This window comes from Salvia hispanica, chromosome 2, assembly GCF_023119035.1.
Source record: "Salvia hispanica cultivar TCC Black 2014 chromosome 2, UniMelb_Shisp_WGS_1.0, whole genome shotgun sequence".
NCBI classification, from domain to species: Eukaryota; Viridiplantae; Streptophyta; class Magnoliopsida; order Lamiales; family Lamiaceae; genus Salvia; species Salvia hispanica.
In genome coordinates this window covers 33,398,820-33,424,924 of record NC_062966.1, presented here as the reverse complement: position 1 = coordinate 33,424,924, position 26,105 = coordinate 33,398,820, and the positions used below count along the sequence as shown (strand labels likewise).

The 26,105-nt window shown below is 36.2% G+C and overlaps 5 protein-coding genes and 1 non-coding gene across 8 annotated transcripts; 2 read left to right on the top strand and 4 right to left on the bottom strand.

Moving 5' to 3' along the window:
* Positions 1–142: 142 nt before the first annotated feature.
* On the bottom strand, positions 143–2,897 carry LOC125205533 (2-oxoisovalerate dehydrogenase subunit alpha 2, mitochondrial-like). The gene is made up of 9 exons (XM_048104543.1): positions 2,583–2,897; positions 2,063–2,197; positions 1,775–1,957; positions 1,460–1,617; positions 1,272–1,371; positions 1,037–1,148; positions 795–934; positions 517–702; positions 143–391 (listed from the first exon to the last, which is right to left on the bottom strand). The coding sequence occupies exons 1-9, from the start codon at positions 2,805–2,807 to the stop codon at positions 227–229; spliced, it is 1,404 nt and encodes a 467-aa protein (XP_047960500.1). The 5' UTR covers positions 2,808–2,897; the 3' UTR covers positions 143–226.
* A 2,141-nt stretch (positions 2,898–5,038) lies between these two features.
* Positions 5,039–6,241, bottom strand: LOC125208292 (NAC domain-containing protein 104-like). The gene is made up of 3 exons (XM_048107873.1): positions 5,812–6,241; positions 5,485–5,726; positions 5,039–5,403 (listed from the first exon to the last, which is right to left on the bottom strand). The coding sequence occupies exons 1-3, from the start codon at positions 5,972–5,974 to the stop codon at positions 5,236–5,238; spliced, it is 573 nt and encodes a 190-aa protein (XP_047963830.1). The 5' UTR covers positions 5,975–6,241; the 3' UTR covers positions 5,039–5,235.
* Positions 6,242–9,849: 3,608 nt separating this feature from the next.
* LOC125203387 (histone deacetylase 14, chloroplastic) lies at positions 9,850–14,613 on the bottom strand. 3 transcript variants are annotated; one of them, XM_048101719.1, is made up of 9 exons: positions 14,540–14,613; positions 13,698–13,933; positions 12,909–12,983; positions 12,225–12,326; positions 11,437–11,508; positions 11,087–11,143; positions 10,697–10,948; positions 10,444–10,625; positions 9,850–10,336 (listed from the first exon to the last, which is right to left on the bottom strand). In XM_048101719.1, the coding sequence occupies exons 1-9, from the start codon at positions 14,574–14,576 to the stop codon at positions 10,036–10,038; spliced, it is 1,314 nt and encodes a 437-aa protein (XP_047957676.1). In that variant the 5' UTR covers positions 14,577–14,613; the 3' UTR covers positions 9,850–10,035. The 3 variants fall into 3 exon arrangements, with proteins under 3 accessions (XP_047957676.1, XP_047957678.1, XP_047957677.1); XM_048101721.1 differs by having other exon boundaries at positions 13,698–13,753; positions 14,540–14,606; XM_048101720.1 differs by lacking the exon at positions 14,540–14,613 and adding an exon at positions 14,103–14,358.
* Positions 14,614–16,557: 1,944 nt separating this feature from the next.
* On the top strand, positions 16,558–18,688 carry LOC125207094 (ABC transporter G family member 5). Its single transcript, XM_048106305.1, has one exon. The coding sequence runs from the start codon at positions 16,870–16,872 to the stop codon at positions 18,655–18,657; it is 1,788 nt and encodes a 595-aa protein (XP_047962262.1). The 5' UTR covers positions 16,558–16,869; the 3' UTR covers positions 18,658–18,688.
* A 1,034-nt stretch (positions 18,689–19,722) lies between these two features.
* On the bottom strand, positions 19,723–25,355 carry LOC125204282 (DNA polymerase alpha subunit B). Its single transcript, XM_048102886.1, has 16 exons — positions 25,221–25,355; positions 25,037–25,112; positions 23,995–24,120; positions 23,184–23,541; positions 23,012–23,107; positions 22,785–22,864; positions 22,522–22,597; positions 22,025–22,198; positions 21,472–21,576; positions 21,284–21,379; positions 21,104–21,196; positions 20,978–21,016; positions 20,864–20,905; positions 20,551–20,678; positions 20,307–20,433; positions 19,723–20,207 (listed from the first exon to the last, which is right to left on the bottom strand). The coding sequence occupies exons 1-16, from the start codon at positions 25,294–25,296 to the stop codon at positions 20,052–20,054; spliced, it is 1,848 nt and encodes a 615-aa protein (XP_047958843.1). The 5' UTR covers positions 25,297–25,355; the 3' UTR covers positions 19,723–20,051.
* A 621-nt stretch (positions 25,356–25,976) lies between these two features.
* On the top strand, positions 25,977–26,050 carry TRNAT-AGU. Its single transcript has one exon. It is a non-coding gene; the product is annotated as a tRNA-Thr (tRNA).
* The last annotated feature ends 55 nt before the right edge of the window (positions 26,051–26,105 follow it).

The window sequence follows — 26,105 nt, the reverse complement described above, 5'->3', positions numbered from 1 at the left end:
TGCAAAATAAATGTAGAGTAAAGGAAATGCGTTCAAAAGAAGGGTTGAAAATTTGAAATAAGTTCTCCCTTAAATAATTACAATTTTAATTCATTTCAATACTTTTCGAGGAAATATTGCTTGAATTCAAATCGTGGGAATGTAGAGTTGTAATAGAGTTCCATTAGCAATAAGGGAATAAGTAGATCCACAAACGCAGGAGGCGCTAATGCTTGAAGATTACTACCTATAACTTAAAATGAGGATAGTCCCTTTGATGCCTTTGAACAGTTTGTCGAAGCGACTTCTCTTGATCGCTGAGGTTGGAAGGCAGAAAATCATATACGTCTGTGAAAATTTCTCCTAGACCCGGTTTCTCCATCTTCTCTGCAATTTGAATTGCATTCAGCACCTGAAACATTTAACCACAAAACTAAGCTGAATATGTGAATCACTATAGAGCATCAAACTAAGCTTTGTCTTCCATAACGACAGAGGCTGCTCTACTCGTTGGAATCTTGCTCGACCAAATCTTACCTCCTGACGAGCCCTGTCCCTGAGTTCTGTGTCCGACTCACAACTCCACCAGCCTTGTATCTCAAGCCATTTCCTAAATCTAGCAACGGGATCTTGAACTGCTCTCCACCATTCTATCTCTTCAATCGGGCGATATTTGGAGGAATCGTCCGATGTAGAGTGGTGTCCTGCTCGGTACGTGAGGGCCTGCAGATAAACAGCCAACTCAACCCCAAACAACCAAAACAGGAAAAGAAAACAAAAAAAAAGTTACAGTTTATAATCAAGTATATTGAAACCTCAATCAGCACAGGTCTAGATTCAGAAATTGCCATTTTACGGGCCATATGAACCGCGCTGAACACAGCTAGGGCATCATTACCGTCTACACGAATGCTACGGATTCCATAAGCTTGACCTCTAACAACAACGCCATCACCTGCCAAAGAATTGAAGATTTCATTTTTCCGAGATTAAAAGTGAAGAGTGACAAAAATTCTTGATTAATTTGTATATCCGTCAGCTATTTATCGATGCATACTTCGAAACTGATCACTAACAGGGGTGCTGATTGCCCATCCATTGTTTCGGCAAAAAAGAATAACAGGTGCCTCCAAAACAGCTGCAAAATTCATTGCAGCATGAAAATCCCCCTAAAGATTATCAACAAAACAACCAATAACACAATTCAGAAAACCATTTCGTTATTTCATTTCAAAGCCTTATTTAGTTTCGGCTAATCTCTATGGCATGAAGAGACGTGAGTGTATATTTACCGTGCTAGTGCCTCCATCTCCGAAATAAGTGATTGTACATGCGTCTCTACCTTCCATCTTTAACGAATAAGCAGCACCAACGGCATGGGGAATTTGAGTACTACAACATATTTACCACGCTGATCCATAAGCTGAACAAAGATAACAATGTCATAAACATCGACATTAGACAGGATATTATGTCTTACGCAACTGTTGAAGCCACTGTGAAATAATTGTGCTTCTTGGATCCATAATGTGCCGGCATCTGCCTCCCTTTACAATTGTCGCCTACATTTCCAAAACATTGGTTTGCAAGGTCTTGAAGCCCGAATCCCCTCCACAGTAAAACTCCGGCCTCCCTGTACTGCACAGGCAGTAACATCCTCATATTGCACGTATAAACAGCAGCAAAAATACAAATATTCGAGAATTAAAAGCTCTCTCTCTCCACACACACTCACACATACATGATTTGGGGAAAACGATGACATAAAATTGTATCACTTGGGACTACTTTTAACCTGAGGGAAGACGAAATCATCCATGCTGAGTGCAGCTGCGGACGCAATGTTTATGGCTTCTTCTCCCGCTGCTGTAACATAGAACGATATCCTCCCTTGTCTTTGCGCTTCATAGAAGATGGTATCGACAGTTTGAAGCATAACCATCTCTTTATACATCTTCACAGCAATGTCCTTGTCTATCTGATCACATTAACAATCATAAAAAATACTTCACGTTCACGGATGCATCTTTTAGCAATGAGGTTACAAATCTAGAGCCGAATTTGACATAATCAGACAGTAGACCTCTACAAAATCGCTGGTTAGCAGGTGTCCACTTTCGTCAAGAACTCGGTAGCAATGAATCCTTTCTTCGGGAAGATCTGATATGAATTTCAGCTCAGGGGTGAACTTAACCATTCCTCCAGGGAAATTCAGTGCCTAGTATTTTTTTTCAGAGAATGAAACTTTATCAATACATATAAGCAGTGAATCACTCCATATACAAGTGACACAAGCATTTAACAACCCCAAATTAAAGAAAAGTAAAATTGACCTCAACAGTCAATATCTCCAGAAATAAATAATTATGAAGTTTTAAATGTAATGACCTACTACATCATAACTAAGCATCATATTCATATTCATATTCGATTCTTCTTCAGTCAAATCATATGCTACTACTACTAATTACATGAATATTCAAACTTTTCAAGAAAATCCCTAATCACATGTCTTCATTCAAAACATTTAAGAAAAGTGAAACAATTGGCATATCATCCATGAAGAATTAATTGAATATACAAATAGTATTATAAGTAAAAACCTGAGAATCGGCAGTGTTGGTGATAGAAGCCAAGTTCTCAGCTTTAACAGACCCAAAACGACGAGAGGCGAAAAGGGAGGGAGCTGCATATGGGGGTTGAGGTGAAAGTGGAGGATTTTGGGAGAAACAAGAAGCGATTGAGGTGAGGCTAATCATCCCCAAAGAACATATTTTTTGTTTGAAATGGGGCAATAGTTTGCCAGATTTTGATAGGTAGAGGGCCATTGAAGCGAGACTTGAAGGTGATTTCAAGGGAGGAGAGAGCAAGATAAATACGCTTAAATTGTTGATGAACTTTGATTTTTTGTAGTTGAACTCCAAAGACTAAAAGACTATTTGTAAATTTAAATTTGTATTGACTATTGAGTGAAGTAGATTTGCTTGCCACGTGAGATTCATGTTAATTAGATTTAATTACTCATTCAAATTGCTGTTACTATTGCATATGTTGATCTAGTGACATGTAATTATTCTTCAAAAGAAACAATTATTGAACAGATTGTATTTTATTTTAATTTCAACATATGATCCAATTTGAACTATTTGAACTGTTGAAATCGTTTGAAATCAGTACATTAATAGTAGTAGTATGAAATTTACAACTCTTAATTAATGACTAGTGACACATCATAAGACAAAAACGTTTGGAATATAAGTTGATTTGAAACTCGTCGTAATCGTATTTCATGACATATTGATATTGATTGCCTGTCAAAAACTAAAGACGTGGCACTCTTTCACTGGGTGCCATTTAATTATACTATATAGAGTATATATAATTTATAAATATTAATATTACTACTAAACTAATATACGTGTTAATATCCCTCGTTTTCTCATGAGTTTCTATATACGTGTTAATTTTTCACACTTGGTTATGAAGTGTATAAATTAACAAAAAAAATATTTAGAGATTTTTCAAAATAAAATATTTACTACTCCTACTAAACTAATTTAGGTCTGTTGATGTCACTAACGGAGTTAAAATTGGATAAAGATTGTATCGTGCACCGTTGCACGTGGAATAGAGATAATAAAGGGTACTTATTTTATTTGAGGATTAGATCGATCTTATCTACCAAAAAAGGGTAAAAAATCAGGCATATGACCATTGCGTTGTCTACTCGTGTGCTCTTTTAAATAAATCAGTTTTTCTATCTTGTGCTATATTTGTGAACTTGTACTACATATTTTAAGGTGTGGACCTTTTACAATTTATGGATAACATGGGCTGATCTAGCATATTGCCTCCATCCAATTGCCCCACATATTGATATATATATATATATAAATAATTAATAGAAAAGGGGCAAGTCTATACTTTTTCAGCCTCTCAACAAAAATAACAATCAAGTACTATAAAACATTAGTAGCCAACCCATAATAAGGCTACGATATAGTAATTTCTAACACATGTGGGTAGTGTTCAAAGAATAATCAAATTTTAGTATTAATTAAAAAATCAAACATGGAGATCATATTAAAATACCAATTAGGTAATTTTAGATCTATTTAGAAGTTAGTAACACATGATGTAGCATCGAGTCCCAGCAACGCCTAGGCCCGAGTAAGCAAAAGTTTGAGGTCCAAATATCAACTTTTTCGTTATTTATATTGATCACTATTTTTTTTTATGGAGTAGATTATTTATTCTAGCACTGATATTTTCCCTTAAGCATTCGTGTGGCCCAGCAATGCTTAGGCCCGAGTGAGCATAAGTTTGTGTTTGAGGTCCAAATATCAAATACCAAATTGTCATTTTGTACGGCTAAGCCCAAATAAAATTTGGAGCTAATTAAGTATGGTGGTTTTATTCTATATTTAAGTTAAGCCTGAGCTAAACAAGTATAAATCTCAATCCATTTTATAATGGTGCACTAATCACTAGTGTCGGTGAGCACTGTGAGTCTGTGACACGCCAATCAGTTTTAGCCCCGAGAAGAAATGTACTAATAAAAAACGATTTTTTTTGTAGTGTAAGTTATTAATCATATAGTAAGTACTATATATAATAACATTATCAATAAATAAAACATACTTCCGATGTATTGATATCTTATTTTTGGAAATGGAGGTATTTTTTTTATGACAACAAGTAATTTGTTAGCACCGAGCATGAAGGTAGACCCAAAATTGGTCTCTACCGAACCCTTGATCCACAACCCCGAAACCACCATTGGTGCTCCCGTCATTGAGAAAGAGGAAGACAGACACGCGTGTGCACGTAGAAGAGAGAGATACATAGAGAGAGCAGGAGAGTTTTCCCATATATGCATCAAAACTCCTTATATAGTCCACCTAAGAACCAAATTCTATACTGCAGGGTTTAAATCAAACCTTTTTCAGAACTAATTAGGAGTTTCTAATGTAAAAATTGTGAGTTGGAGAAAACTAATGGAAAAACTAAAAATTAGGGACACGAATCTAACAAGAAGCTACAAATATGCACAATCTCAAACTCACAAATAGTGTTTCTTTTACATATGTGTAGTATTTTACATGTATTGGAGCACCTTAATTTCTCTATTTACATGATCATATAAAGTAGCAAGCTTTGATTATAAGTGTAAGAAGATTAGTCATAACATAACATAACATAACACAACACACACGTATGTATATTTATCTGTATATGGTCAATTAATATAGCTAATTAAGTAGGAAAAGTGATGTCATCATCTTGATCATCCCCATCCATGGAGAAGAACACTTCGTCAAGATAGGAGAGCTCCACTCCCTCATCATCATCATTGCTAATCTTCTCCTCACAATCAAACACCTTTCCTTCACGAACTCTACATACCACCCACTCTTTAAAACCCTATACATATAACAATTTAAGTAGGTTCAAGTTAATATACTACAAAATAAATAATTATTTAATCAATTAATTAATTCTTACTCGTAGTTGATTTTGGGAAGTAGTAGAGTAGTTGTTGAGGAGGTGGTATTCCTCCATGATCCAATCACTATGAACTCCATCTACACAAAAAACAAGATAATTCTTGATGCCAACTTCATCTCCTTTGCTAGTGAAGATAGGTTCACTCAATCCAATATCCTTCCAAAACCCTTTTTCCGTAGCTCGATTTTGCTTCAACCCACTAAAGAAATACCACTCATTTTTACTCCAAAAAGCCTTCCCTAAATCAAGTCCAAATTCCAAACAAATAAGGACAAAAAAAGAGAGAAAATATATAAACAAGGAAGAAAAAGAGTATGATTTTACCATGAAGCCCCCAAGGGTGAGCTGAGTAGATATCAAGATCAGGGATGATATTAGGGTAGCATGGTAAATTCGCAGCTCTTCGATATAGGAAGCTAACGATCAACTCTTCATCGGTTGGATCGAACTCAAACCCTGGTGGTAGAACCATTTTCTCTTCTCCCATAACACTCCAAACCAATTAATCACAAAAAAAAAAAAAAAAAATCTTTTTTTTTTCCACAAAAAAAGTTCAAGAAGAAGAAATAGAAGTGTTTGTTTTATGCGTGAAAGAAAGAGGGAAAGAGAGGGAGTGGGATACTTATAATTAAGGAGAAAAAAAGAGATGAATAAAGGAGGGATAAGCATGATTGAAATAGGGCAACATAGGTTATAATCTGAGAATTCAAAAAATACTGCTATAAAGAAAGATTGCCTTCAACTATTGTGCTTTTTTGGTTATATTTGGGATTAGTGGACATGTTTTATCTCTAAAGCAACATCTCTGACATAAACCTATTGCAAGAAAAAGTAAAAACAAATATGATAATTAAACAACTTATCTGAATTAGAACAGTAAAATTGATAATGCATAGAGTTTAAATTAGATGGATAGCAGCTGAATTATAGGTGAAGGGATTTGATGGTGAAGTCAATTAAGTAACAGGTGGAAAGCGAAATTGCTTAAAGGGTTATATTTTTTTGATTGAGACTTAAATTTTATCACAGTTTTGATATATTGCAATTGGAATTGGAGGAATGGAAAAGTGCAACTGCTAAGGTTATCCCCTCAGAACTTTTTTTGATAGATAGACTGACAGTTGTTGGAGAATAAAGAAAAGTCAGTTCATGCACTAACTGAAGTTTCTTGAAGCCATTTGGTCCTAATGGTACAAAAAAAGAATTGGGATAAAATTTTCTAGTTTGGAAACATTGTTTATTAGAAAATCAAATCCATCGTTAGATACGGGGGTCGTAGAACTCTATTACATTCAACCTCGCCGATCTCATGATAGATCTGCCCCTCCCCAAGTGCAACACCTACATAACCCACTTCTGTCTCTAATCCCATGACAAATTCGCGAGTTAAGATCTCTTAAATGCTCAAATACGATAGCTTTGATGTTATTGGTGTTTGCATTGGATTTGATTTATATAAGGAATTGTTAGTATACTTAGTTGGAATATTTGTGTTTTAATAGTGGGGTTGCATCTGTCACGTCCATGATCCTCTTTTCATCAGGACACAGGTCAATACCATCTTCGACATCATCCCTTCATTTTTTGGTGGTCCCTAGGTGTGATCTCAAGCCTCTTGGGCGTCGACGGAAATTTTGGATTAGGCCTGATGCAAATGCGAAAAAAAGTTTCTTCAATCAACGATCACAAGATATTGTTTCCGAGATAATCAAATGCATTCTTACCTCTCACAATTTTATTTATGTAAACTGGAGTTGAATGAGACTTATATTCATTGTTATATTTAATATTATTGTTAATAAGGAAATTGATTCTATATTGATCCAGAAAAATATTTAGCAACCAGAAAAATATTTTGCAAGATTGGATGTAACTGAAAATTGTGACATATGTGATTTGAAATCAACTAAATTGATTTAATCGACATCCTTAGTTGTTTGGCACGAGTAATATACTATTGAATTATTGACAATGAGACATTTTCTTGTACGATATTTGCTTTATTCTAAAGACATTACACAATTCTCTATCTCATGCTAATCTTTTCTTATAAGATGTGAATTTAATTAGCTAATAATGTGACTAGCTAGAAACTTCTTATATTAGTACTACGTTTTCTTTTCATGTAGTAAGTTATTTTAAAGAAGCAACATTTTTACTTTAGATTCTTTTTTGTGGCACAGTGAAAATCACACACGTGTACATAGATTAGTAGTTAGTACTGCTGGGAAAAGAGAAGAAAAGCAAAAAAAAAAAAAAAGATGCCGAGGTTTTTAATCAAGTGCTATTAGGATTATTTGACAGAGTTCAATTAAAACTAAAATAAAAATTATTGACCAGATTGCAAAAGTTTATGAATAAATATTGTTTGGTGACGAAGAAGTATATATTGTAATATTATTTGTTTATTTTTTGGGAATAATTTACTATAAAAGGAGAGTGAATATCCTGATATAGGAGTGAAATGATCAAAATGAAGAGAAGTTTGAAAAGCAAAGGAATTTCATGATTGAGAAAAGTGAATTGTGGCATGGAAAGGAGGAAAAGTTGGCATCATGTTTGTTGTAATTGCTTTAATTTAGCGGAGATTTGTACTATATAAATAAGAATAGTGGACATGCAGCCTTGCTACTTGTCGTTGCATGCCACGTTGAAGAAAATGTCACACTTGGAGCCTCAAGTTTTAAATGTCTAAATATTTGGAATTTATATAAAAGTAGCTGCAGATCATGAGATAACACATGCACCAAGGGAAACGTTCCATAAATATAAGCATGAATGAATGCTACCTAGCCAAATTTTCATTTTATTTGGTAGAATAGAATGTCTGCGAAGCTCTATGTCATAATGACATTGTCGTCCATTCAGGGATGCATGAGTAATCTGAAACATTCGCTTCGACCTAAAACTGGGTCAGCGGTTCTGATTTTGATCCGGAATAGTTATTAACAAAAAAAACGTAGAAAATCGAGAAAATTTGAACATAAAAAAAAATTGACGGTTTTGAACCAGCGTTTCTTCACCGGGCCGGCCTGGTTCAGAAAAGAAAAAGAAAAAGAAAAAGAAAAGGACATTGTGATTTGTGATATTGTAGGGAATAAATTGATGATCTAAAGTGCTTACACATGGCATTATCTTACTTTCTTGAACTGGAAAAGGAGGGAAAAAGGAAGGGTAAAATTTATAATAAATGGAATATATATTTGATGTGCTAGCTTTTATCCAACACGAATAGTATGAGAGCAGATGTTTGACCTAACAAATTAGTTAAATAGAATAAAACAAATATAAATAGAGTTTGAGGTGAAATGGCTCCGCATGCTATCGAAAATGAAAGCAACAAGAGACATGAAACATAGCATCAATATATAGAGATGCTGGTATTGCTATGCAAAACCCAAAAAATATTTGGATTTTTCATCCACTAACTTATCGAAACGTTACACGATAGAACAACATAACTTAGCAACTCAATTAATTAATAGACAATGACAACTGCTTTTTTTTCTTTTCTCTCTTCTATTAGTTTAGGGTTTTACTGTTAAACTACTATAGAACAAACCAACTCATTAATTAATTATATTTATGTTATGATGATAATATTGGGCCCTTGACCTAATTAAGTGTGGGCGGCGTCTCAAGTGAATCGAGACAATTCATCATATATGAGATTTAAAAAATTGATATTTAAAAGAATATATTAGAGAGGGTATTACTCAACTAAATTGATACGGCCCGAAAACAAATACTCAACTCAACTACCTTGAGGCGAATGGAGTATTATTCATGCACATTCGCTAATTTTCATTTTGTTTAAGCTTAACTGATTTGTAATCTTGATCGCACAATAAATTACTTTTTCCTATTGACAAACATATAGAGTAAGTCACTAAAACAAATAGGTCCGTCACTATTTAAGAATACTGTATGTCTGATTTTTTTCACATGATTATGATTTTGATTATTTAGATTTAATAAAAGTGTTATAAATATGCAGGTCGAATCCTTGATCAATAACTTCATTGCCTATGTATAGAAGTGAGCAACTTACTCTGATATACTGTATATGGAGTTGAATATTTACTGATGTGACTAGATGTTAAAGTGACAATAACATGTGACTTGTGTGATTTGTCTATTGATAATCATAAACAAGGATAATTAATGTCAATATCATGGTATATAAGGAGAACTATTTGAACTACATTAATAAGGGAAGGGCATCTTTGTGTCATGCTGATTTCATATTACGTAGCACAGTAAGAAAAATATTTTTAACTTTCTTAAAACAAAAGAATCCTTTTAATCTATGCAATCTAAGGTAATTGGCTAATTATAAAAAAAAATCCAACTCTATCGATGTGTAAATTTTCCTCAAATGATCACAAAAGATATTTAAGATTAAATGTATCCTGAAATTCTTGTGATCCAAACACAACATTAGTATTTTTACTTATTGCTTCTCATATTCAACTATACAAGTAGAACTAATTATGATTTATGATAACAAAAATTAAAAATATCAACAGACCAAATTCAGCAGCGTTTTCAGAGAGAGTGGATGTGCTTAACTCTCTGAATAGCTTCCTTCACCTTTCTAGACGGTTCTTCGTATAAGAATGCAGGGTTATCGAACTCTGCAGCCAGGCTAGGCTCCCCGAGAAATGCACGAAATGAGTCTGCAACAGAATTCGAAAGAGAAGAGAGGTTGTAACCTCCTTCCAGGAAGAAGACACATCGGCCACCACACAAATCTCTCGCGAGTTGCTGAATGCTTGAAGCTAGCATGTAATATGTGGCGGTCGTGAACTGCAGGTTCGCTAGTGGGTCCAACACATGCGCATCGTATCTGGATACGTTCATTGGCAGATATGAGAACAAAATTACCGTTTAACAATGAGGCGTCATGTTCCATGTTGGAAGGGAAAGAAACTTCTTAGTTGCATGAGAACTTACCCTGCTGAAACGAGGATTATATCGGGCTTGAACCTCTGAGCACATGGTGCGATGACTTCATCAAAGACATCTCTTATGGCTCTGTCGCCTGATCCTCCTGGCAAAGGCAGATTGAGGGTCGCTCCTTCACCATCCCCTCTACCGATCTGATTTATCCTGCCAGTTCCAGGGTAGCTCCCATCCTACGTTGAGGTCAAAACACAAGGCATTGAAGCACGAAGAATGTCATCGTATCAATATAAAATGGGCTTACCTGGTGAGTGGAGAGGAAATATATATCAGGATCATCATAGAAGGCATCATTGGTTCCATTCCCATGGTGCACATCAAAATCAATTATGAACACCCGCTTCAATCCATGGGCGCGTTGAGCATAGCGAGCGGCAATAGCCACATTACCAAAGACACAAAATCCCATGGGTCCTGTTGGAACGGCATGATGGCCGGGTGGTCGTACTAAAGCAAAACCAACTGGAGGATCTTTCCTAATCTTAGATGCTGCTACCTATATTATCAGTTCTAGGATTGGTCAAGTTCGAATGGGTGAACGTATACATACCATCAACTGAGAAAGCAAAACATTAGAAAATTTTAACAAGAAGGTTAATCATTAAGTGACTAACGTCTTAGAATGAGACATCACCACTGCATCCACCAATGAAATTCCTGCTCCAGCTGCCAACAGCGACTCCTGGAAGGTCTATAAACATAAAATCCCAAAAACCAAAAGAAACTAGTTAATACAGTATATTGATAAAATGTACATATACAGTACCAAATAATCAAGACCCAACACAGCTCCACAGTGCCAAGAACCAAAAGGAAAACAAATAAACGGAAAACACAAGCGAAGCAGATGAGTGGCATGGCTATTCTACCTTATTATATTAGAATGTCTTTCTAAAGGGAAATGGAATGTCATCTAAAATACTCCATTAGTTAACAAAAGCTGGAACGTAATAAAAGTCAAGTGTTTCCAATAGTGTTCCTCACCGTGGAAGTAGCATAAGTAGGCCCAGAGCCTTCTATCAGAATTAAGCCTTGCTCCGAAGCCTGGTCCATTGCCTATAGAGCATAAGCAAGTTGCAGATGAGCACAAAATGAAAAACACGTGATCTTGTGGAACATGTCTAATAAAATGGTACTCCTACTCCATCTGTTCTTCAAACACTGTCCGTTTCTTTTTGACACGGGTTTTAATAAATGTTAGACAATTGCATAGGTGTTATGTAAGGGCTTGGTTTTTATGTAAATAAGTTTATATGGTAAGGAGAAAATAAACCGAAACTGGAATGGGCAATGTTTTACGGCACAAACTAAAATTGCAAAATGGGCAGGGGTTTGAGGGACTGAGGGAGTTTTATTTTCGAAAAAGAAAAGAGCTGAAGTCCAGCCTAAGTGAATCCACTCGAGCAATTTTGATAAGCCTCATGCTAGATTTATCAGCAATTAAGGATGCAACTGCAAACAGGAAAAAACTGAACTGAGTTAATACTTTTATCACTCAGTTTTTAACTTTTACATTTTATTTTATTTTTAAGCCAAACTAGTCCCAGATCAATGATTAATTTAAGGCAATTAAAGAAATAAAATGTATGAGCAAATGTCGAAATACTGAATTGGAACTGGAAGAAGCATCGACTACAGGGTTAAAAAGAAAAGGTTATTAGAAGAGTTAGCAAAACAATGTGATTTATGTGATACAGATATTCACATTAATGTAAAAAGCCAACTTAGGGCTATTGATGATTACAAATGTGTATTGTGTCAGTGTAATATACCTTTTCAAGTCCTGATACATAAGCTCCTTCATGGACCCTAGCTATATCTTCAACTTTAGCAGGTTTGAATTTTTCGAGTTTGATGATCTCCATGCCCCGGAACTGGACCATACGATAAGATATGGACAAGAGAGTATGATGTTATTTTGTGAAGAGTAGCACTACAAATTTAAAGAAACTCTTTGCAATAAGACAAGTATATTTTGTCAGTCAAGCCTTCCCAGTTTATTATGTTGATTGTGACATAGATCAACCCCCACTATAGAACAAGTCAAACACCAACAAGATGCTTGCATACAGTTTGTCATGACCTCTCAAGGAAGCACCTTAATGTTTGCTGCAGCACCACCATTCTATGTTTGGGTACATGGAGCACTAGAGCAAATCCAATAGCAAAATATTGGTTCGACAGTGATTATATTACAGCAGATTCATGGGTCTGATCAATAAAGTAATTACAACACATTTATTATCAAATACTCAGTTGCAGCCTTTACGTGTAAAGTATATTAATTAAGATGATTTTGGATACTCTCAACAAGATCATATAGAACTTGGATACTCTCAACAAGATCATGTAGACCTTGATTTATTATAAAACAGATTTTGAGAATCAAATCAAGCTATCTCACAAATCACAATGGCCACAATTAACTGATTGCATTATCAGTCATGCCTCCTTACCTCTGTAGTCAGCTTCATCTTTTCAAGAGCATCGGTGATTGCAGGAACTCTAGAATTACATTCAGGGTGTGCCTCCTGACAGAATTGATAAGAAGACAGGATCAACTGAAAAGGTCTCGCATTTGAGTAAGATACTAGAAATCTAAAAACAATTTCAATATAGAAGTATAAAAAGGTAATACAAAAACTGCTAATTTTGGTCAAGGAATCTGGATAAATTTGTCAGTAGGAAAGAAGCCGTATGCTCAACAAAGCACCAGTTGAACTGGTCAGAGAGCTAACAGAAAGTACCAGAAGGAAGATTTTAGTATACGACTAGGACACTAAGTCATGTCAATATATACTTCTTCTAGCATGTTTTTACTTCTAAGGTTTGACATTTAAAAGTTAGCCAAACCAGGACTTAGAGTTTGCTAAAAATTATTTCAAAGTATTTTAGAATTGCAAATGCAAGTGAGAAGACTTCAACTCACGTACATAAGATTTGTCAGTGATTGGCAAATGATAAACCAATGGCAACATCTAAACAGCCTAACAGAAATGCAAACTTCTCTATTTCATTCTCCACATATAATAAATAGCATAAACCATATAAACAAGTGCAGTGACAACATCCACCACCCGTATGCCCAACACCCTAAAATAAAATATAAGATCCAGACCTAAAAAGGTGACAGATCATAAGATAACTTAAACGGTATCCAAACGGCTAATAAAAAAGTTTTGTAAAAAGGCTCGTGTCTCAAATAGAACTCCTCCATGCAAAAAAAAAAAACACGGTCTACATACCTTGTTATGGCCCATGGCAGCAGCGACAGAGTATATGACTTTGCCATTGAGCAGCTCTGTTTCAGAAGGTAAAAAATGATTGATTTGTGGATTACTAGAACAACAAACATAACTCCTTTTCGTTCGTTGGGAATATGCTCGTATAGGCTTCACATTTTTCTCCACATATCCATTCCCATAGATGTAATGCTTCCTCAACCAACACACACGAGACATAATCGGACAGAAAACATTTCCTGCCAGGATGAATATGACACAAAGCATCATGAAAAATACATAAACAGGTTTCAAATATAAGGAACCTGAAAAGACTTGCTCAAATATCATGTTTCACATAAGGATAAAGGATCAAATAACCATAAAAGTCTATAATGATCATGAAATTTGAAGAAATTGGCCACTCACCCCTTAAAAGACCAGGTTATCCAAACTTATGCAGCGGAGACATAATCATTTCCAAGTCGATGTAGGACAGGAACCACACACCAACACTTACTACTATTAAAAGTTAAAACAAAACTCAGTGCTTGCACCATTACTGCTTCGTCAATCTAAAATCCAAAATTTCTTATCCTTCTTCCTTTTTCCATCAAATTTTCTAGAACTTTCTTCGAAACTAAACTTCTTATAACATAATAACACAGTGATTCTTAGTCTGGTCTTGCGAATTTCCACGCACCTCACAATCGTGAGGACTAACATCATTATCTTTGTAATCTATGTAAATGTTAGTAATCCAAAAAAATTAAACTCGGTTGAAACTGAAAATAATCCACACAGCTCAACTCAAACTCAGAGAATCAGAATTGAAATTATGAAAATTGGATGGAAAGCGAGATTACCGATAGAGAATGGAGGGTTCAAGGCGCGGAGCTCCATTTGCTGCCACAGACACCAACGATATTTTAAATCAGAAGAGGAAAACCTATATCTCTGTTTTTTAAATGGGTTAATAAATAAAAAAAAATACTACTAATTTTGGTGATGCAATTTTTCTTTGACATCAACAATACATTCGTTACGCATAGGAAGATAGATTCACAGATTTACTTACTACTCCTATTTTTCTCCGAAACACAAGTAAAATGTTATTTTTACTTACATTTATTTAGAATAATTACCTATTAAGTATTAAATTGCTAAAATGGAAAAATTGGTAAATATTATTTATAAATTAAAATTTTAAAAATATAATTCATATAACTTGATCAAATTAATAAAATCATTTAAAATTGAAAAATATTCAATATTAATTGTTTCTACTTTTTATTCTATAATTTTTACTTATATTGTACGTAGCTCAAAAATTATTATTATTATTACAAGACATAAAATTAGATTTAGATTTTCATCTAACTATATGGCTCACTACAATTTGTCCCTTGCTTAAAAGAAGATAAAGATAAAATTACGGTACGTATTGTCTATTCAAATTTAAAAAAAATTGTCATAACCTCCTAAAACAAACTAATAATTTACTAGTAGGTTTTTGACTTATCTTTTGCAAACAGATAGTACTATATATTTCGAAATTAAATTTAAGAAGAAAACAGGAATAGGTTGAATTGAAAGGCAAATTTGGCTAGAAGTAGATATTTTTATTCATATGATCAGAGTGTTACGCATATGGCCAATTTCAACACCTTTTATTTGCACACTTTTTTACTAGTAGTAGTATAATTTTTTCATTTGGTGTGTCTTGGCCTCTTTGGTGCTCTGTTTTATGTATTCTTGATTAATCTTGATGGGTAAGCGGTAAGAGCCAAGAGGCCCAAAATTCAAAACATAATGAGGGAAGACAATATTTTTATCACGAAAAGAAAATGAGGTAAAATAGAATTGAACATATGAGTCAAACAATTATTTCTTCAACTAATCTCTTCTTATTTTACCATAATAACCTTCTGTATTTTATTTTTATATCATAAATCGAACCCAAATACTTACCTTTCGAAAAATCATCTGCCTTATAATAATAAAAAATGAAAATGTAATAAAGAAATGTTCACGGGTTTGATTCTGCATATAGAAGGATAGACAGATATGTGTAGAGCTTTTCATATTGAAGAATGCTACTACAATCGGGGACCCCTAGTTTTTGAGTCAAATTGTTTACAAAAGGAAATACATTCACGGGTATCACAAAAGGACATAACAATCTACAATTAAATTAAAATTCCCTTGTCCCCTTCCTTCATTTTTCTTGTGGTCACTGATTTATGAAGCTTAGTTTATAAATCTAAACGGCATCATTGCAATTTATTTTATCCACGCCACTATCCGTACGTACAAGAAACATCTTTCCAATAGTACAAGAAAACATTTTTCTCTTTTATTCTCGTCCACAAAAGTACATTTCACTTTCGAATTGTACATGAGAGCCACACATTTGATTTTGGTATAGATTTTTACTTGTTGCAACTTTTTTTTTGTATGAGGTCCAACGCGGAGTAATCAATATTTCATTTTTTTTACAATTGTAGTCTAATGACCTTAGCACTTTGATTTCTTGAATTCAGGTCATTTTTGCTAATTACCACACAGAATAATAAACAAATTGGCTTAATTTGATGATCAAATCCATGTACGTTTTTAGGGTTTGAGCTTTATCTATCTATTAGGTGCAATAGTAGAGAAAATATGAGAAACGATCCAGACTTCCAGAATGAGATAAAAATGTGAACATTGTCCTTGAGTATAGTATACTTTTATTCTTTACTATCACATAAAAAAAAACAGAAGGAGGCATATCAAATTAGAAGAATGCAAGTAAATACTAGTAGTACATTGACCCTCAAAAAGCAAGTAAATTAATGTAGTAACAAATAACAACATAGACCCTTGATTTAACAATGCAACAGATAATTACAAAAGCTCCTCTGCGCATAAGCTCTTCCATAACTTTAATTACTAGTTCAGAACTGTCATTTTATATACCAAGAGAGTGTAGAGTATAGTATCAATCACAAGACACCCTTTGCTAATACTCTACTCTCAATTCAAACACTCCCTTTGCAAAATGACAAACAACTAAGGTGGCATCACAAGTGTAAAAAATGCACGTGAACCATGAAAACAAACACACCACACCACACCCCATCAAATAATTGAAAATCCAACTCCAAGTTGTAGTGTTTGTGATCACAAACATAAACACACATTTCCATTCTCAATGAGAGGCTGCGAGATTCAAGCACTCGGCATCAACTACACTGTCCTAACCCACACCATCCTCAAAGATGTCAACCTCACCGCCAACCCCTCCGAAATCCTCGCCATCGTCGGCCCCAGCGGCGCCGGAAAGTCCTCCTTGCTCGAGATCCTCGCCGGCAAACTCACCCCTCAAACCGCCTCCATATTCATCAACAACAAACCTATCAACAAGCCGCATTTCAAAAAAATGTCCGGCTACGTCACGCAGCGCGACACCCTATTCCCCCTCCTCACCGTGGAGGAGACGCTCCGCTTCGGGGCGAGCCTCCGCCTCCGCCTCGCGGAGGCGGACCTCGCTGCTAAAGTGAAGTCTCTCCTCCACGAGCTCGGGCTCACGCACGTCGCTGGCGCCAGAGTCGGCGACGACAGAGTCCGAGGCATCTCCGGAGGAGAGCGGAGGCGCGTGTCGATCGGGCTGGAGGTGATCCACGATCCGAAGGTGGTGATCCTCGACGAGCCGACGTCGGGACTCGACAGCACCTCCGCGCACCAGATCATCGACATGCTCCACGTCATGGCGGAGGCCAGCGCCCGCACCATCATCCTCAGCATCCACCAGCCCAGCTTCCGCATCGTCAAGCTCCTCCACAACATCCTCCTCCTCGCCGCCGGCGCCGTCCTCCACCACGGCTCCGTCGATCTCCTCTCCGTCAACCTCATGCTCATGGACCTCCCCCTCCCCGTCCACGTCAACGCCGTCGAATTCGCCATCGAGTCCATCGACGCCATCTCCGCCGCGGTGGAGGCGGCGCCGCCGCCTCCACCGCCCAAAATCGCCGGCGGCACGTCCAAAACCGGAAAATTCACCCTCCAGCAGCTTTTCCAGCAATCGAAAGTGATCGACGAGGAATCAATCGACGTGGAAGTCGATCTCCCCTTCGGATTCGCAAATCCCCAAATTAAGGAAACCCTAATTTTAAGCCATAGATTCTACAAAAACATAATCAGAAGCAAAGAGCTCTTCATGTGCCGGAGCCTCTCAATGCTCGCATCCGGCCTCGTCCTCGGCTCCATTTTCTACCAATTAAACGACGATTTACTCGGCGCGGAGGAGAGAGTCGGCCTTGTCGCATTCATCCTCACCTTCCTCCTGTCCAGCACGGTGGAGGCGCTGCCGGTTTTCCTCCAGGAAAAGGAGATAGTGATGAAGGAGACATCAAGCGGGAGCTACCGTGTGTCCTCATACGCCGTCGCAAACGGCGTCGTTTACTTGCCATACTGCCTCATCCTCGCCCTCTTCTTCTCCGTGCCGGTTTACTGGCTGGTCGGATTGAACCGGAGTGTAACCGCCTTCATGCATTTTGTATTACTAATATGGCTCATTCTATACACTGCGAATTCGGTGGTGGTGTGTTTCAGCGCGCTGGTGCCGAATTTCATCGTGGGAAACTCGGTGATCTCGGCCGTGATGGGGTCGTTCTTCTTGTTCTCGGGCTACTTCATATCGAAGAATCAGCTGCCGAGGTTTTGGGTGTTCATGCATTACATCTCGTTGTTTAAGTATCCGTTCGAAGGGCTGTTGATCAATGAGTTTTCGAGGTCGGGGAGGTGTTTGGAGACGATGTTGGATACGTGTGTGGTGAGGGGGGAGGATGTGTTGAGGGAGGAAGGGTATGGAGATGAAGGGAGTAGGTGGAAGAATTATGTGATCATGCTTTGCTTCATCTTGGTTTATAGGTTTGTTGCTTATCTTATTTTGAGGTATAAGTGCTCCTCTCATGCTGGGGTGAGAGGTTTCGTGGTTTGAAATGTTTATGTGACCCCAATTTTATTTATTATTTGTGGTGTCTTGGATGAATCATTGTTTAGTTTTGATTGTGTTGTGACTTGTGTGTATTGATCTTGGTGATGGGGTTTCGGATAACGTAAAGATTGTAAGAAATTTGGAATTTGATGAACATGAATTTTGTTTGATGGTTTCTTGGAAATGAATGAGGCTCAAGTTCGAGAGATTTAATTTGTTTTTAGGGTTAGTGGCGTGTATACCAGCTTTGGATAAATTCTTATTTTAATTATAAACTTTGAAAAGTAATTAAATAAATGCATGGATTTTTTTATTCAAAATAATTAAAATGGCATCGTTTTGCTTGTCACGTCTGTTCCAATTTGGAAAAAATTTATTCCGTGATAAGCTACAACAAATTAAACTAGCTAGGGGTTGGGAAAACGATTGGTGTGGGAGAAAAGAAGAATATTAGGCCAATAATAGTAGTATTATTCTACATGCGTTTCATCAATTATTACGTATTACTAATATAATTACCTGGTTGTTGAGCTTGCACAGTGCAACTGTAAACAGTGTTACTAATTCTTAAAGCTACAAATAAATCGACATAGCATGAAATTGATTTAATGAATAAAATATAAGTGTGAAACAGGGCAAATCACGTGTCTGCCAATATATTATATATGCACTTCCCAATCCGTAAGGCACGCTAGCTAGATTGTTGTATAAAACTCTTATATATCCACCTCACTCTGACAACTCTCTCTCTCTCTCTCCCAACAACGCTTGATTTTTATTATTTATGTTTTATTGAATTAGAACACCTTTCTAACCCAAAAAATTTGGTCGAGTGACATGGAACTTATCCATCATCCTTACTCAAATAGTCAAGAGATTGATCCCTTCCTTTAGCTATGGAGCATGGGGCTCTGGTACACCTAGTCTAATGGAAATAAGTTTTGGATGAGAATACATTTATTTGAATTAGATCAAACTAGACAGCAATAGAATAAATGGGTATTAAACGGATGAGTGTACTACTACATTTATCATAATGCAATCTCAAAAGAAAATAAGAAAATCTAGTTCAACCAACCTTAAATTGGTTTACCACTAACTAAATTGGATTTAAATTCTGTTAATGTAAAAATAAAAAGGCTAGTTCAAGCAATGATATTAGTAGAGACTCCCAAGTCTATCAAAGCCACAAACTAGCAGTAGTAAGAAGAGCTACAATTTCGAAACCCACAGCATCAACCTATTAATACAGAGTATATCTTCAAACTATATGTACATCATAGGAGATCTGATTCAGTTGCAGAAGAGGTGGGTGGTGAGCTTCTTTGAATTAGTATTTGATTTTCTTCTTTATGTCCGAAATAAAGCATCATCTGTTTCTGAATATGGTACAAGGTCTATATGCGTATTATGGAAGCACTTGATGAATCTGGATCCCCTCTGTAGTTGATTTCAACAAAAAACCCGCCTCCCTCGCCTCTGGCAAGTCGCCCAGGATTCACACAGATACACTTGACTTGCTCTTCCCCATCTGCATCTTCAACACCGACCACCTGCTCAAGAAGAAATGAGAATTCAACCTGTGGCATTCTGCATTTTCCAGTAGTACTATATATCTAACAAATGACATGGAAAGAAGCTAGGTTCCTGACCTTCACAAAGTGAGCTAAGTCTGAAGGTAATATTAGTATATCTGGAATCGATGAGAAGAGTAGCGCTTTGCTTGCTAGAGAGAAATCCAAGGGAACATCTTCTGAAGGAGGATACAGTGGATAGAAGCTGCTCCATAGAACAAAGCTATGAATAAGAATAATAACATACTAACATAGAAGCAAAGAAGAGAACTTTTTCTCTGACTAATCAAGTACAATCTCTGAGTTTTTCCTTTCAACGTACCTTTGTTGGGATAATACATGCTTAGCTAGATTCGTCAACCTCTGCTTCGACCCCCCTTGAGGATTTCGACAGATTTCCTCAGCACTGAGATGTTTAAGTATATCAACAGTGCAGCAAGCGACTTTCACCTGTAAAAAAGATCGATCAAGAAAAACCACTGTAAGGACAGTGCGTTAAAGAGATTGTCATTTTGCACCCCCACCCTCCAGGCCCCAACACCCAAAACATAGTACTAGTATTTTTGAAAGAAATATAGCAAACGAAATAGCACACTAACTGTATTCTCATGAAAGAGTATTACTGGTATTCTTACCCGATTAGCAGAAAACATCCCTGGATTAGAGATACTCTTTATCTGTGAGAGAAAGTATCATTTGTGTCCAAAAAGAAAATAGAATAATTGTAGCACATAAAGCATTTTATGTACCTGATAACTAAAATCTGCAGGATGAATTTCAAAAGCAGGCTGTTCAACAACCAACACAACAGGTTTACTATCTTAATAAGAAAATTCAGCAGCATAGTAAAATAGAGGAAATAGTGAATAGCTCACCTGAGGAAAAACATAGTCGTGATTCGCATCTCTGATAGATGGCATAAGAATCACACGCACTGTAGAGCCCATATAATCGACATAATCTTGAAGCTACATAAACAATCAATGGTATCATTATAAGTATAAGGTGTTGAAAATGTTAATGTCATAGGCTTTATGTGTTTTCACTTGCAAGACCTTTCCAAGAATCTCAATGCGAAACAATTCATCAAAGGTCTGATTAATGATTCCTTTCTTGAGCTCTGGATGATCAGAATCAATAAACGGTCCTAGCTGTCAAGTAATAAAATGAAGTAAGGCACTAGTTTATTTTCATCCTCATCATTTCTAGATAAAAAAAATCAACGAGTGGTTGGAATCCCTACCAACACAAGCAACTGAGGTTGCTTTCGCTGTGCATAAGCCAGAAGATCGTTTAGAGGCTGGAATAATAAATTATCACTCGTAGTGAAAGGACCCGCTGCAACAATCTGTTTAAAAACAAACCAATCAAGATAATGTTACTTTCACCCTAAAGAAGGTTTACTGCTGGAAAAACAACACTTTTAGAGGTTAAATTCATCCAAGTTACTCCTATTAAATTATTGCAACGAATAAATCAAAGAAGATGATCCAGAAAATCAACCTCTTGGGCAACAATACTAGTCTAGGAAATTCAATTAAGACCAAACCAGTCTTTTATGGAAAATGGCAAATTGCTGTCGAAATTTCGCGTACTTAATAGTGGTTGCCAATAGACAGATCCTCAAAAGGGCTCATCATTATTTTATCTGGCCAATTATGCCAATTATACATCTCAAATAAGGACGATAAAAAGGCACTGGCATATAGGCAGTGAACACCACATGTAAAAAAGAAAATCGAAAAGCAAGAGTATAATGGTAGGTTGCAAAGTAATGGAAGATTCAAATGTCATACCAGTGACACCTCTGGTGTATCTAGTGAGGGTTCCCTTAGCTGAAGATCGCGACCCAAAGCTTGTTTTTTCGAAGGATGTTCCTCATCAGTTGCAGCAGACAAGGGTGGATAACTAATAATTTTTGATGCAATAACACAATGTCCACTAGGATTGCGCCCTTCAACAGCCACTACCTATATCATGTCAAATATCAGAGGTATTTAGTATCATATAGTATACTCCCTTTGTTTCCTAAAAATAGAAATTCTTTCCTTTTTAGTCTATTTCCTAAAAATAGAAACTCTACATTTTAGAAAATGGGCCCCACAATCCACTGACACTAATTCCACTACTTTTTTTCTTCCTCTCCCTTACTTTACCTATATTTTCTCTTCCTCTCTCTTACTATACCAATTTTACAATAAAATCCGTGCCGTTTCAAAAGTTCCTATTTTTAGGAAACGGAGGGAGTATCACTGAAGATGAAATTTGCTCCTTCGGTAAAACTCATTCCAACCTGGCCTGGAAAAATCGAATATTGGTTTAATTTTTGCAAGTCAAGACGAACTCGCTGCCCACCAGAATGCTCGACACTGAAAAAATTCACACCACGCAGAACATTAACAGGCAGCAATAAGACAACTGTAGGACAAAATCAAGAGATTAATGTTTGTTTTAGGAGGAAAATGTCTGATATTTTCTTCTAAGCAGTAGCAAACTAGCCTTCCAGAATGTGACATAAAATCGAATCACGATACTATGCAAAGGAAAAGCACTTACCTGCTTTGCAACAAAGTGGCCTTTTCCTTCAGACGGCCTTCCTCCTCGCAACAGATCATGCCAACAGCAAAAATGCTTTCCTGGGATATAGTAATAATTTATGAAAGGAAAAAACACCACATTAATGCAAAGCCAATGGGAACACGAGAGTCATATTGATAGAAACTATCGTTCCTATCAAAGTCTGTTAATGTCACCTCTTCTAAGACAAGTGGAGAAGTTAATACCTGAGAAGCTACAGAAGGATCAACTGGTTCATCATATCGCCCAGAGGACACATATGCAGTAGCTCGTTTTGTTATGCAATTTTCCAGGAAATTAAACTGAACTCCACTAGAACAAATTAGAATGTTTGAAAAAGAAAACTACAATTATCAAACTAACAAAACACAACAGTACCTTGTCCTCAATTCTATCATACATGAACCTACAACCAGGCTCAGGCTGAGATCTATCAACTATCAGAGAACATTCTTTACTAGGTTGAACTCTCCTGATGATCTCATCTTCAGAATTTTCCTTATCGTCCTCTGTTTTAATAGTTTGCATGTCTAGATGCTCATTAAGTGTCAATTGCACGATAAATTTATTCTTTCTTGACCCAAAAGGTGTCACTGGTTCTAGAGGTTTTGCAGAGGTAAGCTTGATGCTATTCGTCCTTTGTGCTGAATCGGATGATTTCTGAAGCGATAATGTGTGCTTATCAGGGGGGGTATCAAGTATGGCTTCTGTTTCTCCATAGTTACCATTCAATATCCTGTTTGAAATTGCATATATATTGTAACTTACTCAGTAATCAAAATCCCATGACTGAAAATATACTAGAGAAAAAGAAAACATAATGGTTCCAAGAACAACAGTGACAAGCATGAAGTTTCATTTAACAGAAGAGTCCAAGTTGTATTGGTTATTGAATTAAGCATGCAACAATAAAAACGAATGAGATCAAATGCATCCTAAAATCAGTTCATCAGAGTCATAATTCATAGAGGTCTAGAATGATATTGGAAACTGGACGTGCATAAAATACTTTTATTTTTAATCAGATAAATAATCAAAAGAAAAGGAAAATAAGGCATAATAAATTATAGGAAGGGTAGTAAATATCAGGTCGACCTGATTTAGATGCTCGCAGAATTCAAACTTGAAAAAGCAAGTGTTATGTAAGAAATAACAACATCGACCCTTGAAATTGCAGAACACTACTCACATAGATACATCATTAGAGTACAGATGCAACCCAGATGCTTTCTCTTTGACTTTATCCACCTGTTCATTCTGCAACTGCTCCAAAAAGGGACCCATATGTGAGCTCCGTACTGTAGAGTCCAGGCCCCTGTTACAATAAAAGATCAAACATGTTTAGACTGATCACAGCCTCATTCCTAAACACATAAAAACTAGCTCCCAAAAGAAAAGGATGACACAAATTTCTCTTTAAAAATACAAGTCTGCAAATGTAGGATATTAATGTATCAGAACATAAATTTCCCATTGAACCATTCAGAAACTGGCTCGTTTAACAATTATACATCTGTATATTTTACGACCTTCTAAACGCAGATTAGTGGAGGATCTTAAAATGCCTTACACTACTTACACGTGCTTCGTTGCTTTGAGGAAGAATTATTTGATACTACCTTTGTCCCTGAAAATTTGATACAGTTTACTATTTTGGTCCGTCCCTGAAAATTTGATACACTTCACTTTTACCATTTTTGGTAGTGGACCCCATATTCCACTAACTCATTCCTACTCACATTTTATTATAAAACTAATATTTTAAAAGTAGGAACCACATCCCACCAACTTTTTCAACTCACTTTCCATTACATTTCTTAAAACCCGTGTCCGGTCAAAGTGTAGCAAATTTTGGGGGACGGAGGTAGTAATAAATATAAGTTCATGAATTGTGAAATACTAAGCAATCTTGATCACACAGAGATAGATAATTAGCTGCTACAAATATAAAAATAGGTCAGGAACTTCATTTCATTTCCACAAGCTTCACAGGAATCAAAACTTACTTTATTCTTTTTAACGAATAATGTCACTGAAGCACATCTGAAATAACTCAGATGCGCCACTAGTGGATGCGCCATACATGGGAACAGTATTAAAACAGGGGAAAGGAAGTTTGAAAATCTGATTAATTATTCTGTCAACTACCATCGCTTGTTAGACTGGAGACAACTGAACAAATAGAAAGGAAAAATTGCTTCCAATAAGATGGAATCAATCCAAATCCTGACCTGTTGATAGAGTACAAATCCCAGTTGGCGACAATATCCGACGCGCTGAGCTTGTATTGTATACAAAATGTCAGACCTGAACAATTTCGGTGAACTCGAATCAAAATCAAACCAATAATATGAATTTTGGGGACAGACTTATTCAATGCACGAAATGGCGACTCAGAAAAAAAAAAAAACTCACATTTCTGGAGAATCTCTTCCTCGTCGTCGAGAGTGAATCCGCCCTTGGTGAATTCTTTTTTGATTTCCTCTTCCATTTTACCGGAAATGTGGAGCTGAGTAGCAGTAGGGTTTGTCTCGAGATTCAGCTTTCACGAGAGCAGTGGAGTATTAAAATGGCGGGAAACATTTGCCGCCAGCGATATATATTTTCATTTTTTTCTCTCGGTTTCGGCCCAATCATAACTACTTGGGCTTGACCAATTTGTTAATAAAATTTCAAAAGTTATGACCAAAATTTAACAAAACTTTTCAATATTAGTATCAGTATTCCTTTTTGTTAATTTTATTTTGGCTACTTCTATCTAAATTATGGACTGTAGCTTGTATTTTAACAATTTTGAAGGTGAAAATAAAAATGGAGTGAAAAACTATTACAAAGATTACTTACGGTGAAAAGATATGCGAAAAATTATAACTATTAATAACTTGTTTGGGCAACCGCAAACTTAATAGAATCACGGAATATCCATTGAAATAATGGCCAAAACACAAGTAATAATCATACTTGAGCATTATTGGCATTAAATATAGATATATTAAACAACATTTGAGCATCGATTAATACAAAAATTAGCAGCACCATGCGCAGAATTAATTCAAATTGGCAAGCTTATAGTACTATTAATTTAGACAGCTTTAACAAGATATCCATATTAAAAACAAAACCAAATATAGATAGACTATTTATTAAAACATAACCAAACTTGTAGCAAATGCTCTCGTAGCTCAGTTGGTTAGAGCACCCGTTTAGTAAGCGGGAGGTCTTGAGTTCGACTCTCAACGAGAGCATTATGTGCTGTACCCTTTTTTTTTACATTAGTATAAAATTTTGGTTTTTACTTCG

Coding starts and splice junctions, on each gene's coding strand:
- LOC125205533 (XM_048104543.1), bottom strand. CDS start 2,807: ATGGCCCTCTACCTATCAAAATCTGGCAAACTATTGCCCCATTTCAAA. Junction 1,149..1,271: donor GAGATGGAGGCACTAGCACG/GTAAATATACAC, acceptor GATAATCTTTAG/GGGGATTTTCATGCTGCAAT. Junction 392..516: donor GGGACAGGGCTCGTCAGGAG/GTAAGATTTGGT, acceptor TAAATGTTTCAG/GTGCTGAATGCAATTCAAAT.
- LOC125208292 (XM_048107873.1), bottom strand. CDS start 5,974: ATGGGAGAAGAGAAAATGGTTCTACCACCAGGGTTTGAGTTCGATCCA. Junction 5,727..5,811: donor TCACCCTTGGGGGCTTCATG/GTAAAATCATAC, acceptor GACTTGATTTAG/GGAAGGCTTTTTGGAGTAAA. Junction 5,404..5,484: donor CTTCCCAAAATCAACTACGA/GTAAGAATTAAT, acceptor TTATATGTATAG/GGTTTTAAAGAGTGGGTGGT.
- LOC125203387 (XM_048101719.1), bottom strand. CDS start 14,576: ATGGAGCTCCGCGCCTTGAACCCTCCATTCTCTATCG. Junction 12,984..13,697: donor CTGCCATGGGCCATAACAAG/GTATGTAGACCG, acceptor CAATTCTGTCAG/GAGGCACACCCTGAATGTAA. Junction 10,337..10,443: donor ATAATCCTCGTTTCAGCAGG/GTAAGTTCTCAT, acceptor GAACGTATCCAG/ATACGATGCGCATGTGTTGG.
- LOC125207094 (XM_048106305.1), top strand. CDS start 16,870: ATGAGAGGCTGCGAGATTCAAGCACTCGGCATCAACTACACTGTCCTA.
- LOC125204282 (XM_048102886.1), bottom strand. CDS start 25,296: ATGGAAGAGGAAATCAAAAAAGAATTCACCAAGGGCGGATTCACTCTC. Junction 21,380..21,471: donor AACCTCAGTTGCTTGTGTTG/GTAGGGATTCCA, acceptor ATTACTTGACAG/CTAGGACCGTTTATTGATTC. Junction 21,197..21,283: donor GCATTGAGATTCTTGGAAAG/GTCTTGCAAGTG, acceptor TTGTTTATGTAG/CTTCAAGATTATGTCGATTA.